Raw genomic sequence first — 21,067 nt, 5'->3', positions numbered from 1 at the left:
CACAGCGTATGCTTTTTCTCTGCCCTGGGAAGCCAGGGAACAAAGCAGTGGATGATAGTGGTAGAGGAGTAGAGGGAGGTTCTTGGTTTTTTGATTCTTCTTTCTGCAGAGGAAAGGAAAATGAACCAGGATCTTCTGAAGAATTAGAAACCCACAGCTTAAGTAAGGGATAATTAGCAGGGTAACCAGGAAGCGGTAAGCTGCAGGGGATATGGGCAGAAGTGTAATATATAAAACTCATTGCAAAGGCGACAGAGGCGGAGAACTTAGGCATGGGAACTTAACACACACACTCCTATGACCCTGGTTAAACCAACATAGACAGGGGTATGGTCAGAGGATCTAAGCTGAGGCTGCAAACATGTTTCTCAGTCAAAGACTAAGAACTGGGCAGGCCTGAATAGAAAATGCTGAAGCCCATGAAGACTGTACATTGCTGGTAGCTAGGCATGCAAGCCACCCTCGGAGTCAAGCCGACTCAGGCTGACCATCACTGCAACCCACTAAGGAGGAAGAGGCAGCCTTTCTTGAGGGACTGGGAGCATCTCCTCAGGTAAGGCTGCACGTTGTAATCAACAGATCTTAACCAAATCCTACTTACTGTCAATTACGTCTGTCCTGTGTTCCATTTTATTTAGACAGAGATTTCAACGTAGAGATTTGGGGGCTCCTTGTGGGCAGGAGGACCACAGTTGTCAGTTGAACTGCTCACCCCACTCCCACCAAATGAAATGTTAAGATCCTGGGCACTTCCCCTCCACTGCGAAAACATACAGGTTAAAGCTTCTAAGAGTATGACCGTATTTGAAACTGGGTCTCTAAAGATGCATTCAAGTTCCGAAAACGTCAGACTGGATCAGAGTGAGCTAGAACCCAATGGCTGGTATTTGGTAAGAGGGAAGACTTGCAAACTGCTTCATGGGATAAAGTTCCATGAGAGATAGCTAAGGCAGAGAGAGGTCTCAGTAATGGACCTGCAAGCCAACAAATGCCAATGATGTCAGGAAGCAACGTATGAAGATTTAGGGAAGGCCCTTTTCTAAGGCCTTCATAGAAAGCACTGCCCTACTCTGAACCTTGATTTCAAACTTCCACTTTCCAGAACTATGAGCATATGGATTCCTACTATTTTAGGATGTTCAATTTTCTGATATAGTGTGACAGCAACCCTGGGAAATCAATACACTATCTCACATGAGCCGAGCACAAGCCAGCACAGTGTTATAGCTCTTCACATCTGAATCTGCACAAGCCAAAAAATAATCAGGAAATTTCTTGTCAGCATTGTGGAATCTGAATTTGTCCCAGAAAAGATGGTGGCACTGAGCTTACATTCTTTTACATCTTCAGTTAACTGACAGGCTGCTAATCCCAAGGGGTAAAATATGTCGGGATGAAGGAGAGTCAGTTCTGATACAAAAAAGGAGATGCCCATGGGACTTTGGATCCTGAGGTGGGGGGATAACTCTGGATTGATTGTACTGGTGGACCTAATTAACCATAGTCAGTTAAGTTAACCTAATTAACCAATACAAATGAAGAGGAAGAGTTAGGAGAGGTAGGGAGGGGTAAGGACAGAGAAAAGACATGAGGACAGATTTAAAGTTGGAAAAAGCCAATCTCCATTAGAACCTAGATTAGTAGTCAGATCAGCTGTGTCCATTAAAACCCATACTGGGCTTGAAGCTATGGATAATAACTCAGTGTTGTTTTCAGCCAGCAACCCAGTTATAGCAGCAATTAAGTAACTAACACACAACAGCTTTCCAGTTAGCCTCAATCCCCACCCTGCCCATTTCCCTTACACTCTGAAGAATACTTTCTTGTATTCCTGTCTACCTCCTATGCCACTGAAACCTGTTCTCCAGTCTGAGGGTTCTGTGCTCTACCAGGTTATAGACAGACATGTAGACATAGTCATCCATGAAGAAAAATAAGTGTGTCTTGATAAAAGTCTTTCTGTTGCCATACCTTCAAATGAGGCTTTAGCCAACAAAAGGACTACTTTGCAGTGAGGAGAATACTGACAGAAAGCTAAGATAAGGCTAGCCTCTGAGAGGCTTAGATTTGATCAGTTGGGATATGATCCAGGGGGTCACAAATTACCTTTGAAAGTTCTAAACAGAACAGCTTTAATGAGGAACAGTTTCTATGGATCCCAAATGCTCCAAAAATAAAGATGTGTACCATCTACTAACCTTTGCATTTAACCTTTGCAACAAATCCCAGGGGTAAAAAATTTTAATATTTGCTGAAAGTTGAAGATAAAACTAAAACTAAAGAAGCTAATGAATCAAACTGTTCACTTACAATCAGAGCTGCTTCCACCAGTCTCCTGCCCCTTCTGAGTTCAGTGGGGTAAGTAGAGAAGACATACCCACCAAAGGCAGGGGCAGGGCCAACAGCTCAGGGTAGACCAAGGGTCTTTCTAGGGAACAGGCTATGCATCTTAGCTATGATAGAAGGGAATCAATAAATACTAGTAGAAGAAAGACAAGCTATGATGAGGACAGAGAATGCTGGCCCATTCATAGTCTTCCAGTGAGGAAGAAGAAAGAGACTGAAAGAGAAGACAATGACTGAGAGAAGAAGGGAACCTCTGCGCTTTAAGGAACTAGGAAGGAGAAGGGCTTTTCTGAGACCTAAGACCCTGAAATCACACCAACACATATACCATCTGTCTGCAGTGCTTTTTTTTTTTTAAAAAAGATTTATTTATTTATTATATGTAAGTACATTGTAGCTGTCTTCGGACACATCAGAAGAGAGTATCAGATCTCATTACGGGTGGTTGTGAGCCACCATGTGGTTGCTGGGATTTGAACTCATGACCTTCCAAAGAGCAGTCGGTGTTCTTCCCCACTGAGCCATCTCACCAGTCTGCAGTGCTTTTAAGCAAAGATCTCTCTCTCTCTCTTTCTCTCCCTCTCTCCCTCTCCCTCCCTCTCCCTCCCCTGCCTCTCTCCCTTTTCCTCCATAGTTCAAAGGAGAAGGAAGCCATGGTGTCATCCTCTTCCTCTACAGCTTGGTCCTCTCCAGAACATTTGAGAGGTAAATGCTACAAACATCTATGCAGGCATTGCCTACAGGATGTGGTTTCTTGGGTGGGAAAATGTCCTTATCCCATATTTTATCCTCCACTAATTCTTCCATCAACATGTCTTTTTCTTTAGTTGATGTCTAATTACTGTTCATGCTATGCAGAGTTTTATTATCGGCACTTGGAAAAGTATGAAGAAGCCGGGCAGTGGTGGTGCACATCTTTGATCCTGGCACTTGGGAGGCAGAGTCAGGCAGATTTCTGAGTTCGAGGCCTGCCTGGTCTACAAAGTGAGCTCCAGGACAGCCAGGGCTATACAGAGAAACCCTGTCTCAAAAAACCAAAAAGAAAGAAAAAAAAAGTATGAGGAAGAGAAGGTGAAGCACCAATCTTCTGGGGGTTCCTCTCTGGGAAATATAACAGATATGCCCCAAAATACTGGATAAAACCCAGGCAGCATCTGATCTCTCAAAGTGGTATAAAGATAATGAGTCTTGGTAGACTGAGAAGGAAAGATCCTATAGTAAGCACAGGAAGTTCCATAGAACAGGTAGGCTTTTTTCTGGACTCTGAAAGAAATACAAAATTTTGAGAATCAGACAATGGATAGAAGCCCCTAGAAGAGAAGAATACAAGACCTGAAACAGTGTTATGAAAATTTGTCTTCTACGACATTCACATTTGTATGGGCTATGCTGTTATTTGGTTATTTAAATCAACCTGTATTTAAGTGTAGACCTGTTTCTAAACACTAGTATTCAAATTCTTTAAGTCACTTGCTATGATAAAGATGTAGTTGTCAGGGCTACACAGGCCTGTAAACCCGGCTATTCAGGAGACTGAGTCAGGGGGATGACAAGTTCAAGGTCTGCCTGGGTTACAGGTGAGTTTAAGGTCAGACTGGGCTACTTAGTATGCTTTTAATTGAAACTAAGGAGTGAAGTGGGGGCTATCCAGCTGGCAAGAGGTGTCAGCAGGCAAAAGGCACTTGTCCCCAAGCCTTCAGACCTGAATGTGAGCCACAGAACCCCGAGTGTGAGAGAGAACAGATTCCCCACAAATTGTCTTCTGAGTTCCATGTGTGTGTGTTATGGCTTTTTCAAAATAAGACTAGGGATATTTTTGACTGACATGTATAAGGCCTAAGGTTCAACTCTAGTTATAACAACCAAAACCACGTATTTAAATAAATACGTCACCATAAACTCTGTATTTGTGTGTTTGTGTATTTGTTTGTGTGTGTGTGTGTTGTGGTATATATACACTCACGCATTCTAAGGTTAGACCACAGGGCCTCACAAACACCAGGCAATCGCTACTACTGAGCTACAACACCCAGACCTTCAAAAAATGTCTCATTTTCATTTTTTGAGAAATGTTCTTGCTAAATTGTCCACGTTGACCTCACCTTTGCTATTCTCCTGCCTCCGCCTCCCACATAGGTAGAATTATAGAACACACTGTGCCGCCATGATGAGATATATTAAACTGCAAATGCTCAGATCTATAACACTTTCTTGTATGCTGTATTTTGAAGACCACTCCCCTCAGTTGCATGATATCACCAACTCTTTAGGTGTCACGTAGGAGGCATGCCCTCCAGTCTCATGAATAATTCAACTCAGGAACACAGGCTGTTTCCATCTCAGCACACTTCACAGTTGGCAACAGGAGTCACAGGCCACCTTACATGGTCAAGGGTTGGAGCCTCTAGTCTTTACTCTTTAAGCCAAGAAATGAAGTTGCAGCCACTCTGGTGTATACTTGATAAGTTCGTTCAGGCCTGCTTTAAGCCAATACTCTCTGGTGGTGTGGTCATGTGATGTGTCACCACTGTCAGCCAAATATCTGTCAGAGGATAAGCTAGCCACCTTACTACTGAGTCCAGCATCCATCCAGAGAATACACAGGGACTGTGCTGTATGGCCTGCCTGTGTCTTCATCCCCTTTCCTTACTACGTATCCCTTACCTTACCACCCAAAGCTTAGCTTCCCCATCATTCCTGCATAGGGCCCCAGTCCTACAAGATGTAGAAGCATGAAGGGCATGTGCAATGAGCTTGTTACTGATACATTCCCTAATGACTAAGGTCATTGTTGCTGGCCAGATGCTGACAGCTCCCTCATTCTGCAGGCTTCAGAAGGACCTGGATACCACAACCACTCATCTCTTGCAATCTCAAGCTGGAGGCGTCCTGTGCAGGCAGGTAGGTAGGAAGACTGTGCATTTCTTCCTTTTGTGGCTTCTGAATCAGGCGTGTTTTCTAAGGAAACCCACTTACTCCTTGAACAAAACCTGATCATGCTGTCTTTGAAAGATAAAGTATTATTACCAGACCCTACCGTCTTCTGGTTTCCTCTGCGCTTCCTAGAATAACCCCGAAAGCCTGAGATCTCAGAAACAGAAGATATCTTGCCACGACTCCCTAATATCTGGCAGTACAGATCCCATAAAACATTTTAGCTCTATGCTTCCTAACTTACAACAATGAAAACCTCTATTCAAACAAATATAAAAGAAGAAGAGCCAAGGAGACTTCCTTCTACAAAATTCATAGCACACATATGCTTTTCCAGAGCTCTGTTGGTATAGCTGTATTCTTTACCAGTAAAACAAAACAAAACAAGCATTTAAGATGCTGTTATTGCCTTTTTGTGCTGAGGGTTGAATCAAGAGGCCTGATAGGCAAATACTCTACCACTGAGCCACATTCCCTGCCATTTCTGTAATTTTTTAAAAGAAAAAAGTCTTCATTCCACTGCTACCTAATATAAATATTAATGAAATATCCAATCTAGGCAGTTCTAAACTTGATTTTGACTGGGAGAGCAAGTCCAAACGTCTTCAATGGCTATGAGGAAGGAAGGTCTGAGGAAACGTTACATGGAGTCTTGACCCGCAGCGACATTGGCTACTTGCAGTGGAGTAAGGACACTTCTGAGGGTGACCGACTCTCACAGGTTAGTGTGTCTTGACTCTTAACTCTCTAACCAGAAAGCAAGGACTTGGCCATTTTTAAAGGTTTCTATATAGATTAAATCCTGAGCCTTCTCCCCCTTTGGGTGCCATTGGTACACCTCCCTTCCATCTCTGTCTCTGTCTCTCTCTATGTCTGTCTCTGTCTCTGACTCTGTCTCTCTCACACACATATACACACAGACATACTCAGACAGACTAAATGGAAACATCCAAGTCTGTGTTCTTCATACTGTATTTTATATATTTTAATGCCTACAAAGTATATATAAAGTGAAAACCACGTGTGAAAATATTTACTGAAAAACAATATTTGAAATACACAGATAGATGGAAGGTTCCTTTCATCACCAGGCAGCCACGACTTCCTTCTCTGAAATATTGCCAGCTAGAACCTATACCCCCAACCCTGAGATGAGTGTACATATGTTTCCTGTTTCTGAACACTTTTAAAAGATGTAGACCGGGAGCCCCATTTATGGTATATCTGTCACAAAGATTTTCAGCTCAGGAGATAAACAACTTCTGATAAACAGAAAGCAATCAATGTAGAAGCAGAGAATAAGGACCAGAAAGTGAAGAGGCACACAGCTTCCCCAAACCATGAACCAAAGTTTCTTAGAGGTTTTTATCCTGGCACGCAGGAGAGACAAGGCCAATTCAGCAGAAAGCCGCACTTCTCTGGAATAACCTTGACACCTCCTCAAAGGCAGTTCCTTCAGATGGAGGTTCCTTTGCCTGTCCCTCCTAACCCTGGTGGCAAGCAAGGGCCCTTCGAGGGCCCTATCCTGTGTGTCAGTTCTTTCCAGGGCCCTATCCTGTGTGTCAGTTCTTTCCAGGGCCCTATCCTGTGTGTCAGTTCTCCTATTCCTGCTAGATACCCTTCATGTGCACAGAATTTCTCACAAAGTGTGTTCAAATCTATAGCCTTGCCTACCTCTCTGCCTGTGTCTAGATACTGTGCATGTTATTCACAAACCCAGCATCTCCTCCATGTGTCTGGATGACCTCAAGAAAATAGCATCAGGCCATGGCAGGCTGCTAACTTTTACACACAAACGTGTTGTGAAAGTTTTCTCATTTTTCCTAAAGTGTATAATCCAGGTCCTTCAGATATGATGTGAGTAATACCAAATAAACTAAGAGAAATTCGCCCAGCCACATTATCCAGTGGTCTGTCTTTTCAGAAATGCTTCCTTCTCTTTTCCTTCCCCATGTGGAATCCAATGTTACTCTCCTAGAATCTTTTCTGCATTTATCTTTATATGCTAATGAGAATCTGGCCGTTAGTGAACTCCATGGCTGTGAAGAACCCCACTCCATGAATAGTAAAGGCTAAACTTTGGTACATCCTAGAGGAGAACAGATGGGTTGTGAACCTCAAGTCCCTAATCACATTTTCTAGAAATTTGGAGGGTTCCTTTGGACTTACTACGTGTCAAAATAAAACTCAGGCATGGGTAAGGGTTGTTTTTACGTATCTTGCTTTTCTGGTAGCCATACATAAGTCACTATGTGCCTACGGTCTAATATTCTGTACCTCTCAGAACTCAGCGATGTGAACTGGAAAAATAAACTATATCATGTCCCAAGGTGTGGGACATAAAAGTGACAATAATTTTAGCACCTTATCTATTATTGCGAAGTTCTCACACAATATTGTAGAGTGGTTTATAAGCCATACCAAGCCCTTTACATCATCTGTACTACTATCGATGCCTTTCCTTAAATCAACCCTATTTTAAGATTGTTTTTAACCTTTATCAGAGTGGTGATATAAACCAAGCAATTGCTTTCCCCTTGTACACAGTTAAATAAATAAATGTTCATTTTAAAAGTTTCTTCTCAGGCCACTGACCTCCATGTCACAGTCCAGCAGTGGGCCACCCCTCCCATGTTTGGAAGACTTGCTACAAAGCCAAGGTATCCTACAGTGATAAAAAAAATAATAATAATCGGGAAATCCGCAGACATTGGAGACCTCGGCAGAGGCAAGACCTGCCCAGTCACTTAACCTGAACTAATGACTGCTGAGCCTCTCCAGACCTGAGCAATAGGATCAGTATGAAGCAAACAGAATCATGAACCTTAATTCCCCCTGGAAAGCTGAACTGCTCTCTGTCCATACAAGCCTTGTGGCCGATGACAAGGAGTGGTGTTCTAACGCATCACTCAGCTAGGGTCACGCAGCAGCACTTAAGTTGGAAGGATCTGGGTCCAGATATAGAAATGAGCCCTCTGTGGACCACACAGAGCACACGTGGCACATGCTGATTACTCTAGAACAGTGGGTCTCAACGTTCCTAATACTACCAGCCTTTAATACAATTCCTGACGTTGTGGCAACTCCCAACCGTACACTTTTTTTTATTGTGGTGGTTGCGACTTTGTAGCTATAATTTTGCTACTGCTGTGAATCATAATGTAGATATCTATGTTTTCCACTGCTCTTAAATGCATCCTGTGAAAGGGTCATTTGACCATCCCCCCCAAGGCGTCATGAGAATCGCTGTTGTATAATAACACAAATGATAAATGCTGGTTAGCAATGACATCAACCTGGCTGCATACTAAACCCACTCAGAAAGCTCTGGGAACTCTCCATGCCTAGGCCATCCCCAAACATCACCAGTTGCATAAGTGAAGCATCATATTGTCAAACAGAGCCGTGCATTAGGTTTTGGGGGGGTTCTTTTGGTTTTTCGAGACAGGGTTTCTCTGTGTAGCCCTGGCTGTCCTGGAATTCACTCTGTAGACCAGCTGGCCTCGAACCCAGAAATCTGCCTGCCTCTGCTGAGATTAAAGGCATGTGCCACCACTGCCCAGCTGCACGTGGGTAGTGTGGTGCACTCTTGTTAAAGTTTTTAAGAAGACTCACTGCCTTTTCATTTTGCATGGAACCCTAAAAATGAAAGGCCATTTTGACTCCCAAATAATCTTATAATAATCTGTGGAACACTAGATGCTTGACCTTAAAATTTGCAGGTGATCCTAACGGTCAGCAAGGGCCAGAAACCTCTGTCCCAAGAAAGACTTCTCAGTTTGGGACACCGTGAATACTTGCCAATCAATAGTCGTCGGGCTATGCTGCACGCTGCAAGCTCTTGGGCAGCACCCCCCGAGATGCAAGCTGCCCTACCACCAGCAAGACAATCCGAAACGTTTGCAGACATTTCCAAATGTCCCTCTTGGGTCGTGAGGACAGAACTGTCCCTAGATGAAAAATTAGTATCCTAAAGGGAGGATGAAATTAAATAAACTCCCTTGGCTCTGTGGTTAAATCTGCACTGTGAGGAACTGAGAAACCAGGTATTTCAAAGGAACCTGCAAGAAGTGGCATAGCCCGGCTGATCGGTGCTGAAGAGGTGGACTGCCCTTTTGTTCCCTTGTGACATTTGCGACGCTTTGGGAACAAACTGCAGGTTTTATCTGGGGCTAAAAATTGAACAGGTGTTTGCAAAGCAGCTGCTAAGCTGCTCTGAAGAAAAGGGACCACATCAGAGAAATGCCACCATGAAGGGGAGGAGCATGTCAGAGTCAGAGTCAAGGATTCACAGGGATCCGGCACTAAACCAAGCTCTAAAGAAAATTACCTGCAGAACCTAAAATATCCTCTAATGGGAAGAGGATGTTTGCAAGGAACTGAAAGGCAGTTGAGAGCCCACACACAGCACATGTGGGAAAATGGGAGTTTTCCTGCTGGGAAGAGGCCACGATGGCAGGGACCACGGGGGCATCATCCAAAGGCTTGCTTGTCCTGCTGGGAAGAGGCCACAATGGCGGGGACCACAGAGGCATCATCCAAAGGCTTGTTTGCCAACTGGAAGTAGAGCAGAGGCTAGAGACTGCCTGGGGTCACTTTAAAAATCTACATAGAAGTCAAATCTAAAATGCTTCCAGCTCTTGGGAAAGTGACTAATGTGGCTTTTCATCCTTCTTTCTTGGACTCAAGAGTTCTTTCCCCAGGGACATGTCTGTGAATGTGCCCTCAGTGAAAATTGCCAGAAATTGTACACTAATGGATTGAGAAACCCCAAGGACATTTATGATGATGTTTCTGTCATGCACTCAGAGTTCAGTGTTTTTTTTTTTTTTTTAACCTATTATGGAGCAGCTACAGGCAGACATTTGTCTTACTTAAGCTTCTGAGACGCAGGTATATAAAATACACACATACACAGTGGGTTTCATGTGAAGTTTTCCTTTTTATTCTTTCCTTATCACCCTGATACATAGGACAAAAGAAATTCTCTCAGCTCATATAGCATTGACTTAATTTTGCATTCACACTTACATGTGCATCTCTCACTCCTCATGACAGATGGCAGTTAACAGTTAGAATTCACTCACTGAGGTGCTGACAGCTGTGGGCAGAGAGCACTTAATTTTGCCAGACTCGCTACCAGCAGTGGATACTAGCAATGATGTCTTATTCCGCTAACAACTCAAAGCTACAATCTTATATCCAAGTTTGTTGCTTGGTCATTCCGTTAAGAGATCGATCAGAAAGGCCAGAGGGAGGTAGAGGAACTTGTCCAAGTTTTGACTAGTTACATGTCAAGAGAAGGGTTTTGAGTCCTGTTCTAGCTAGACTCAAAGCTCACAGTCTCTGCTGTACCATGTCAGTCATGTTCCAATAAATTATAAATATATAAAATACTGTTCTTGGAATTATATGCTGTAATTAACACTTTAAAAATCAATTATAAATGCAAATTGATCTAACACAACCCTCAGTATTTGCTATGGATGCACTGTTGGTGGTCCAACCTTTAGACAGTGGCAAGGATTGTTTTGTTTGGGTTTTGTTTTGTTTTGTTTTGTTTTTGAGACAGGGTTTCCTTGTATAGCTCTGGATATCCTGGAACTCACTTTGTAGACCAGGTTGGACTCGAACTCACAGAGATTCGCTTGCCTCTGCTTCCTGAGTGCTAGGATTAGAGGTATGCTCCATCACTGCCTAGCATAAGGGTTTTGATGTATGACAGTTGAGTAGTTTAAAGCTAAAGCTGTTATTAACTTATGCTCATATGGATCACAGTACTTGTTTGGATGTTTTCTGAAGTATTTGCCCTCATTCGGCTCCTAGAAAGGCAGATTATGTCTCTCAGGTACGCACATTTTTCATCCTTATTGGGATAAGCTCAATGAGACCTAGAGATGTGTTGTACAAGTTCCATTGTGCTGATCGCAGTGGACTCTGAAGTCAAATGTTTCACAGCATCTTATCCTGGGATGGAAACACCTTGCAGAGCAGACATTCGCTTGGAAAGGAGAAGGTTTCAGAATAGTGTTACTCATTCTGCTGACTTGGAGAGGCTCCACAGCCAGGGCCCTTCCTTTTGGCGCCAAGGCATGGGAACACTGTGTGAGACCCATGGATGCTTTGTGTAGTGTTCTCGGGGCACCTGCTAGGTCCTACTCAGGGTGAGTACAATAGATTTGAATTGTATGTGTACACATTGATGGAAAGAACCTAAGAGAAAAAACAGTTTCTAAGTTTAGAAGGCAACGTGCATGCTGCCCGAGAGCTGGGTTCTGTGACTAAGGTAAACCCATTCCGTAGCTCTGCCTTTGTCTTCCCCAAGTCAATCTTTTTTTACTCTGTGATAAAACTGCAGAGATTGCAAAACCACACATTTTTCTGTCCCAATGTCACAGCTCAGTGGGTGAGCTTTAAAAGGAAGAAAAGATGGTATTCTCATCAGATGACACGGCAAGCCCCCTAGAACCTACCAGACTGACAGTTCCTGCAGGAAGCAGCCAGCTACCCATGAGGCGAGGCACTATTTTGAAGCCTCCCTGTTACTTTTCTATTTGAAGGTACAGGTTTGAGTGTGAGGCTCCAATACCTAAGTGAGAACATAAAGCAGTTTGAGTCTAACACCATCTGGAAAGCCTTAGGAGGTGCACGTTATCGTCACACCTGCCAGTGGGAAGAAAAAATCAACTCCGATTTTTAGAAGGGAATGAAGTCGTTTAGGTCTCGCCAGAATCATTCCCACAGCAGCCATGGCAGTGCCTACTTCCATCCCAGCGGTACCCTCTGCTCTCTTTACATCTTCCCTTTGGAGAGGCTGATGAGAAGAAACCCAACTTTGAAAATACCTAATGAAGCGGCACTCGATACACTTTGCCACTAAGTCACCAAGGTTACACCCCGCAAGCATGATCCAATTTGTCTTTACAACATACCTGCAAACTCTGCCAGAGAAGTTACATTAACTGTGTGTTCCAGGTGGCAGAGAGGAAAGCCACACCATTATCAGCACTAGAAATGTCACCAGGGCTCAATGAAGAAGGCACAACGTTTCCTACACCTTTCCCCCACTCTCATTACTAACCTGGGGCCCTGGGACTTACAATATTAAGCTCATTATGCAAAGGCGCTTTCTAAGCACTGTTGTACCAGTGGCACGGGAAAGAAAATCTACACTGACTCAGTATTTGCTCTCTAGATGGACTCTGTGTCCATCTTTCCTGTCCTTGCCATTTTACATTGGCTTAAAAAAAGGTTTATGTTACAGAGGTTGCCGTTGCTGTGGGTAATACTGAAACAACTGAGCTTATTACACAATACGTGAACCTAAGAAGAAAGGTATTTTATTTATAGTACCACTGTATCACAATTTAATTTCCTTTTTACCATGGCAACGTGCACAAGTTCAGAATTGGTGGAATCTCACCAATAAAATATATTTAGAATCCTGCAAAGGGGGAGGGGTAGATGGTAAACCATGTCTATCTAAAAACAATTAAAATGCTTGAACTGGGACATGCCAGTCAAATGGCCATGTGGTGTGCTAAAAGGGAGGACGGGAGTTGGAGTGAAAGCTGACAGGACTCAACCAGAAGGTGCTTTGTTTTGGTTTTACAGGATTTACTGTTTCCAAACTTGAGGGTCACACCTTTGCCTCAAGCCAGGTTCGGCCACCTGTCCTCAATAATCCACTTAAAAGAGCTAAATTAACAATGGAAAACACAAAAGAGATTTATTCAGTGGTCACACTGGAAGGAGAGCCAGAGAGATCCAGCAACTGCCCTAAGCCCATCTTTGGGTCCTGAAGTGAAATCAAAGTTTAAATAGTGGGCCAAGGATACACATCTCAGCACTCTTGGGCAGCAGGTCATCCTGCCAGCCATCCACCCATCATCACCTAGGTCCAGTCTCATCCGGAAAGGTGGTCAGAGGGACACGTTGTTAGAAGTACTTGAAATCTCTATCCAGGAGTTCAATTTCTCTCTTGGCTGGGGTCTTTTCTTTCTCCCAGCATGAGATTCTTGGGTAACATCCCGTTTGTTTAGGGTTCATTGTTTTACTAGTCTGATAGTCACATAGAGAGTCACAAATGTCTCTTTAGAAGATCATCATTTCTGCCTGACCAGTTACATTACCTTAAACCAGCTGTTTTCTCAATGGTAATCTTCACGCTCATCTCCCGACATGTTACCCAAAGTGCCACCAGAGTCATGCAGGGTTCCACCGAAATCTCTCCAGGGGGGAAACAATGCCTGCTCAGGGTGAAATCTGAACACTGTGCCGTTCAGAAGTGATGCAGTAGTTTTGAGTTCAGGAAGGACAACAGTTAAATTGCTGCATAAAGACAGGTTAGGGTGTCAGCACCAGGCTAGGTGTATGCATAAGGGCCAGTAGAATTTTTCCCATTTTATAAATGGTCCATGAAAAGTATTTTATAGCTATATATTTTATCCATATACCTATATATGCATATTATCCCTCCATTAAGAATTTACAGGGATTCTCATTGATTTTAAATCAATCATAAAATCTATTTGAATGCCAATGGTATGACACTTTATCACAAGCAGTACTTAATCTCCTAGTTACTTTATCCCATTTTCAAAGATTAATGATTACATGTTCCACTTGAATATTATGATACATGCTAACAATCTCTAACTCTAAGATACTGAGCATTTCACCTTCAAACTAGGGACAAGTCTACACTAGCTACATGCAAAGAGAAACAGCCCCTTTGTGTCAAGTTGACATAAAACTAGCCAGCACACAAGAAACAAACAGCATGTAGAAGTCAGGGGTCCAGGGGTCATAAAATTGAGGCCAGCCTGGGTTGCATAGCAAATTTGAGATTATGAGCCAAACCTGTATATCATATTTTCATTACATATAATCCTAGTCCAAGCAAAAACTATTGTAAGAAGACCTAGAAAACAGTGTATTCAGTTTAACTCATGGATAGTAGCTGGTGTAGACTTGCCCCTGGTTTGAAGGTGAGATACTCAATGTCTTAATTAGTTACTACCCTGTGATAAAACACCTGACCAAAGTAACTTGGGGAGGAATGGGTTTACTTGGCTTACACTTCCATACCAGAGTTCATCACGAGAGGAACTCAGGACAGGAACTCAAGCAGAGCAAGAACCTGGAGGCAGGAGCCCATGCAGAGGCCCTGGAGGGATGCTGCTTACTGGCTTGCTCCCCATGGCTTGTTCAGCCTGCTTTCTTACAGAACCCAGGACCACCAGCCCAGGGATGGCCCTATCCCAATGGCCTGGGCCCTCCCACATCGATCATTAATTAAGAAAATGCCCTACAAGCTTGTCTACAGACTGATCTTATTTCCCTCCTCTCAGCTGACTTTAGCTTGTGTCAAGTTGACATAAAACTAGCCAGCACACTGAGGTTACCCTTAGGTCAGAGACACTAATTCTAGTGCAGGTAGAAGAGTACCTCCTACGAGTGTGTCCTGACTGGGTGCTACAGGCCTGTCCTTTCTAAACTATTAACTGAAATGAACCTTGCTTTGTTTTAAGGACAATAGTACAGTTTTTCTAGGCAACTAAAAGCGAAACACTTGAAGACAAAAGTATCTCTGGTTCACTTACAACTGAAGAATTTAAAGAGAATGAAGGAGTCTACATAGAGCCACTAAGGGGAAAAGCAGCATGTTATTAGGCTGTAATACTTGGGTTTATAACACAGAATGATCTTCCGAAGCTTGCTTTCCTATAGAACAGAGATGGTTCCTGAACTAACAGTACAATCCCGGGCTGAAGAAAAGGCCTGAATGGGCAACGTCAGCCTCTTCCATCCCAGGAACACAGCAAGCTCAGGGGCCACTTGCTCTTTCCAGCTTTGCACAGAAATCATGGAGTTTCCCAAGTAGCTCATTTTTATCTTTTTTTAAGTTGGAAAAAAAACAACAAAGATGATGATTTGGATGCTTTGCTGTTGTTGTCCCCTTCTTGTTTTGAGGCAATGTCTGGCTCTATAGCTCAGATTAGCCTAGTACTTACTGTGCAGCTCAGGCTGACCTTGAACTTGTGATCCTCCTGCCTCCATCTTATGAGTATTATGATTATGACTTGATGTGGCACCAAGTTAAAAAAAATCATTCTTAATATTTAAAAGTCCTGATGATGGAAAACTGTTTTTGAAAAAAAAAAAAGCATGTTTCCATGACTTTAAAAAATGATGGACATCATTTATAAAATACATTCCAATCTACCAAAGGTGCATGGTCACCAGCAGCAGGATATGCTACTACCCAAAGGCCTGACTCAGATGGAATCAGATTCTTGAGCACCACCGTGCATCTCTGCAGAAACTATGTATGCAACTGGGAGGCGCTGAAGTTCCCTATTCCACAATTAGGATTAGACATCAGTAAAATATGCAATGGTATACTTACTTTTACTATCCAAAAATTATGTCTTTGGAAACTTTTTAAAGATTTTTGATTGATTCCACTGGAGGAAGGTCAACCTACTAGAAGCCACAGAAAGAAAATTGGCTGTCCTTCCCCCAGAAGCCATCGACTGTCAATAGCTGCTCAGTTAGGGGCAAGGGCTTCTGAGCCACTCCCTGCTGTAACGTTGACTAACGTGATCTTTAGCTCATCTTTTCTAGGCAATGCCCACTTCTTTGAATTCGTTCTTTCAAACAGCTGTGCTGTCACTGGAGACACAGTTTCAGTGGAGCCCTCCCTGACCTCTGGCTCTGCTTCCCAGAAAATCCCTGATCCTTTGCTGGCAGAGAGTGATACAGATGTCCCATTTATGGCTGAGCATTCCAGTGACACTTATTTTCTGCACTTTGATAAGTTGTGAGTATTTGCATGAACCACTGTCCACTGCACAAAGAAACTTCTCTGGTGCTATCTGAGATCTGCACATCTGTCTGTGAGTATAGAGATACGAATTTAGACAACAGTTTGTCCATTTAACAAAGTAATAGCATTTGTTTGAATCCAGAGTGTTCTAGCTCCCAACCAAATGTTCTTGGCTAGTTTTAAAGTACCAAGCATGTGTTTCCTCCTGTGGGGCAGGCCTTAAGTCCTAGTAGAAAGTAGTTACTTAATCCTATAACAATCCTGCTACTATTATATCCATGTCATATCTTGCCACGTGGGTCATTACTGAAGTGCACAGGTTCGAGTCTAGGTAGAAGTGTTAATGACTCCTACACCCTACCAGAAGCCTAGATAGTTCTTCCCGATTCCATAAAAGCTAACCACCAGAGAGGAAGCTTTCTTGTCTAGCTTGATGTTTTTTCCATGATCCTATGACCAAAGTATGTAGTATCTTCAAGAAATGGGCTCTTACCATCAAGTTTTAGTGGGTTTCCAAGAGTAACTGCAATAGGATACATACATGTGGATTTATATTATAAAATAGGTTTCCATATGGAGTTTTTCAAACATCCTTAGTCATTCCTCATCTACCCCCTCCTGCACCCTACCCTATCATCTCTCTCCCCACCTAAATCTGCCTCCCCATGATTCCCCTTTCAGCTTCATACTGCCTCTGGTCTCTTTCATTTCTCTCCTCCTTTCCCTTTCTAGTTTTCTGGATCCTACATGTGCTCCAAGTTACCTCAATAATCTTGAATGGAAAGTTTCTCAGAAACAGTAATATAGTTGTATCACAAGTATCTAGTCAGTTCCTAAATATTTCCTCAGAGGTCTGGGATGCCAGTCTACCCAGATACTGTCTGAAACCCCTGAAAGAGTTGTTCTCAAAAACCCTGAAAGATTCTCCCAATACCCCTTCATGTCTGAAGCCCAGTCCTTTGTTATATAACTTTGGTCACTAATCTGTACTGCCTCTGTAGGCCCTGGAAACACATCCATCTCTATAGACAAAGACCTGATGATGCTTACCCAACTTGGACAAGGCCTTTGAACCATTAATGAGGCTAAGTCTTCACCATATCATGTTGATTCAAATCTTACACTCTCTTAGGACAAACCCCCAAGAAACTTCCTTGTTTTGTTCCAGACTTAATGGATGCCCTCTTCTTTACCCAAGTACATCCTTATTCTCAGTTCCTGTGACATTTGTCCAGCTACCTCAAGAAATCAACCTCAGATATGGGAATTCTTGCCTGTAAATAGCAACTATGTTCCTTTCTGGTAATGGCAGGTACTGACTGCTACATCTGTATTTCTGTTGGAATCATAGCTATACCTTTTTATGAGGCCTTACAGGTTCTAGAAGAGCAGTCTTTAAATCAGACTTCAATATGGATAAAGCTCTTAGGTAGTCTTAGAAACAGGTCCTAACTACTACATTTGGCCCTAAGAAAACACCCCTCCTTATAGACCCGTGAAAGAAGGGGAACTGCCTTGGGCATCCTTCACCCAAATGCCACTTGCATGGTACCCTATTTGCCAAGAACTCTAGACATAGTAGCTCCGTATAATCCCTATGTCTCTGATCTTTGGCTTCAATTGTCCTCTCAACTACATTTCAAATGTTTTTCAGCTCATAAAGGACTGAGTTGGTCGATGGTCCTCCTAAACTGCCGTGGTCTTTATTCAGTAATGGCTGCTCAAAGAAGCATCTCTCTGGTTCTAGAAAAGAAATACTGTATCTACACAAAAAAAGTCAGAAATGGTTTGAGACATGATAAAAAAGAAAAGGACTTAAAAACTAAGTCATTAAAATCTGAGAGAGAGTTTCCCAGGGCTGGCTGTCTTGGGAAGATACTTTGGATGGTTTTCCTAGGCACTCCCTTCTCTGAAATCTCTGTATCTGGTGCCTGAATTTTTAACTGAATTGTCAAGTTTGTCTAATGATGTTTCAGCATGGATGCCAGACAATCCATTACCCACAGGGCCATTCAAAGAGGCAAGTAGGCATTTATCTGTATACCAGCCAACCTCCCCTTCATGACTTCTCCCCACAGTGCCCTGACAGAACAATTACAGTAGGTAGAACAGTGATAACACAAACCCATTCAGCCTTAAGAGACGATCTTCAGCCCAAACACCCAAGACTGGCCTTGCTGCTCTATCAAGTACAAACATGGGAGCAAACAATTTGGGGACATTAGGAGAATCATTTGGCTTCACACTGTAGAATTGGGAACTTTCTAGGCCATCAATATGTCAGTGTCATGGTCTATTGAACTGTTACTCTGTCAGAACTGCTATCAGCCTATAGAGGATCCATCTTACCACTTAAAGTAACCAACCAAAATCAACCATGTCCCTCATAACAGAGTTGCTGTCCTGTAAACGCCAGTGCCAAGCATTGACCAATAAGAACTGCCATGCTCAGTCCTTTATTTGCATATCAGAAAGCTGAAAGGAACCAAAAAGAGGATGGCTCCCATATATGAACAGGACCAGTCCATTACCTTGTATGTCAGGCCATTCTAGCGCAGCTCCGCCCACTACCACTGCATTAAGCTTACCCTTTTTTCCTTTCATCTAATTTGGATGAATTTTGCACTCTTCACAATTCCAACCCACCATGGTAATATGAAACCAAAATACTCTGCAGTGTGTATGTATTCACCAATAATCTACATACTAGCTCACAGGTATATGTGTGTACAGGTGTGTTTGCCATATTACCTAGCTTTTTTTTTCTCTAGTATACATGATTCGTGTTACCAGAAACTTGACATCTGCTGCGTGAAGCATTTCCTGACCTTGGGAATTATACTGGGAACAATTACACTAGCCAATGACACAGAGCTGGCATTTTCATTCTCTACTTCTACGTCTATATTTATATTTCAGCGTACGCTATCGCTCTGTAAAGCTAAGCTAGAGAATCTTCACTTTCTCTCTAAAGCTACTGCATTTTAAAAAGCACAATCCATTCAGAGCAAAGTGAGGCATTACCACCCTCAAACCATTTGTAAGTATAAATTCCTTCTCCATGAAGCCTCAATTTTGAATATTATACCACATATAATGGCCTGCAAGCTACATGTGCAATAGAAAGCTCAGAACTTCTTTTTAAACAGAATGAATCAGCCTCTTTCACTACTCTGAAAGATCTAGATGTTCATCTACATTCTGCTTTCCCCTTCCAGGTGGGCAGCATGCTGAAGACTCCTACATTTCCTATTTGGCTGTGCAACATCCACGGAAATTACAGCATCCTTTTCTGCACAAATAGGCAGCTCTTATCAGACTGGAAAATGGAGCGCGTCTTTGATCTGCACTTTTACAGTGGCCAGCCCTCACAGAAAAAGCCTGTACAACTTACAATAGGTGAGCACTTAAGACTCCCAAGTGTGTGCTTTAGTGAACTCAGAGATAGAGCTGTCCTTGTTTAACAGCTGTGTGGTTACTCATGCTACCACTGCAAGAACTACTTAGACATAGTTTTTGGAATGAAGCTCCTGCCTAGGTCTAAATCCATTGTCATGAGTGACTTTAAAATGGAGACACTGGTGTGTGTCTGTGTGTGTGTGTGTGTGTGTGTGCACTTGTGCACATGTGTTAGCACTAGAAATAACATGGAAAATAAGTACATTTTAGATAAGATAAAATAATAAAGGTTAAAGAGTCAAATTTCCAGAAATTCTCCCCCAAGGCCCCCAGGAAAGGCATGCAAAAGCAAGGAGACAGAGTTCCACTGGCCAATTCTGTACCCAGGCAAACAAGACAATCATCCAGTGACAGAAGCAGCTCAAGTGAGAATGGATTTTTGTTCAAATTAATTCAAAAGGCATTTTTGAGGGAAAACTGTGAGCTAGCTACTGGGATGGACACTAGTAAATCCATGGTGATAGGAAGACCATTTTTGTCTCGATTACAATTCCAGTTCCTTAAGCTAACGAGGAAACCTTAAAAGGTCTCTAAATACTGGCACCGTTGACAAAATGTTAACCATGGACACATGACTTCCATCAGCAACTTTAGCTCCAGTTGTGTGGTTCTGTCAACAACTGACTGCATTTAGTACCTAACCTTGGGGGGGTCCCCCCTATTTTTTCCTTTAATTATTAGAAATGCATATTAGCTCATTTAATTTAGTGTGACATTGGCCACATGTTCTTTAATATCTATTACTACTTTTATTTCACTTTACCTGTGAGCTAAGCATCATCCTCCCTCCCCCGGTTACAAACATCCCACACATTCTATTCTGAGTACTGTGTTGAGAGTGTATGTAACACTAGCATTAAATTCCCAATAGCCATATGAAGCAGGTACTCTAGGATCTATTCTTAGTTGTATAGTTGCTATATTTGGCTGATAAATGAATCAGTGAAGTGGAGCAATGGTATTTTAAATACTCTCTCAAATGTTACCTGGCTCATACGAGACAAACCTAGGCCTTGAAAACTAGATTCCATGACTATACTCTACCTCAAAATAAACACCTCATGTTAACAAGTGATGAGCCTTCCTTTCATCTGTTTTGCTGGTAATATCAGTGAAAAAAATCTGTGTTGCATCACATTACATTAAATGACATGAATATTCTTGTCCTAACACATAGCTACTACAGACTTATTTTGTATGGGTATTTTAATACACTGCCTGCAAGAATTCACCCACTTAGCCAGTTCTAAAACCCTGGACCAGCACCTCACCCTTTGTGTCTTCTCCTGGCATGCTGGCTTCATTGGGAAGAGGCCAGTGGACCTGGATGTCAATGCTACTGTTCTATCCTCAGATACCCACTCCCACCACTGGCAAGGGGCGGACCATGAAGATAAACATGGATCAGAAAGACGTTTTTCTTCATTGGAAATGGCAATCAGAACCAAATGGAGAGAGGCTACCATCAACTGGAATGGAACTATTCCTTTTTTCTAA

At 42.6% G+C, this 21,067-nt stretch overlaps 1 protein-coding gene across 1 annotated transcript in view; it reads left to right on the top strand.

Moving 5' to 3' along the window:
• The window catches only part of Mindy4b (MINDY family member 4B), a 35,703-nt gene extending 14,636 nt beyond the window's left edge, over window positions 1-21,067 (top strand). The window contains exons 8-12 of the mRNA XM_031376159.1: window positions 2,981-3,051; window positions 5,175-5,247; window positions 5,840-6,001; window positions 19,330-19,510; window positions 20,925-21,067. Coding sequence (XP_031232019.1) covers window positions 2,981-3,051; window positions 5,175-5,247; window positions 5,840-6,001; window positions 19,330-19,510; window positions 20,925-21,067 — 630 coding nt within the window. The remainder of the gene's footprint in view (window positions 1-2,980; window positions 3,052-5,174; window positions 5,248-5,839; window positions 6,002-19,329; window positions 19,511-20,924) is intronic.

The sequence above is a fragment of the Mastomys coucha genome, unplaced genomic scaffold, assembly GCF_008632895.1.
Source record: "Mastomys coucha isolate ucsf_1 unplaced genomic scaffold, UCSF_Mcou_1 pScaffold16, whole genome shotgun sequence".
NCBI lineage: Eukaryota > Metazoa > Chordata > Mammalia > Rodentia > Muridae > Mastomys > Mastomys coucha.
This window is presented reverse-complemented; position numbering and strand designations above follow the sequence as displayed.